The 324-nt window shown below is 63.6% G+C and overlaps 1 protein-coding gene across 1 annotated transcript in view; it reads right to left on the bottom strand.

Moving 5' to 3' along the window:
• Positions 1-324, bottom strand: part of CCDC134 (coiled-coil domain containing 134) — a 2,677-nt gene continuing 2,353 nt past the window's right edge. The window contains exon 6 of the mRNA XM_010291489.1: positions 1-140. Coding sequence (XP_010289791.1) covers positions 15-140 — 126 coding nt within the window. The 3' untranslated portion in view covers positions 1-14. The remainder of the gene's footprint in view (positions 141-324) is intronic.

Genomic DNA, 324 nt, shown 5'->3' with positions numbered 1-324 from the left:
CAAGTCCCCGCACGCTACAGCTCCGACTGCGAGCGGGAGATGCGCGGGCCCTTGCGTATCTCCTTCCGCTTCTCTTCCTTCTTCCTCCGCTTCTCCTCCTCCCGCAGCGCCTTCTGGAAGGTGTCAGCACTGGGGAAAAACTGTGGGGTGACAGAGCAGGGGGTCAGCATGGGGAAGCCCCCGCAGTCTTTGGGAGGCACAACCCTTCCCAAACCCACTGAAGCCATCACGCAAGCCCCGCGATGCCAGGGGGCTTGACGTTGGATGTGGCACGAGGCGAATGGGGTCCCAATGCTCCCATGGGGCAGGTGCCAACAGGAGGGG

The sequence above is a fragment of the Phaethon lepturus genome, unplaced genomic scaffold (assembly GCF_000687285.1).
Source record: "Phaethon lepturus isolate BGI_N335 unplaced genomic scaffold, ASM68728v1 scaffold40277, whole genome shotgun sequence".
Classification (NCBI taxonomy): Eukaryota; Metazoa; Chordata; class Aves; order Phaethontiformes; family Phaethontidae; genus Phaethon; species Phaethon lepturus.
This window is presented reverse-complemented; position numbering and strand designations above follow the sequence as displayed.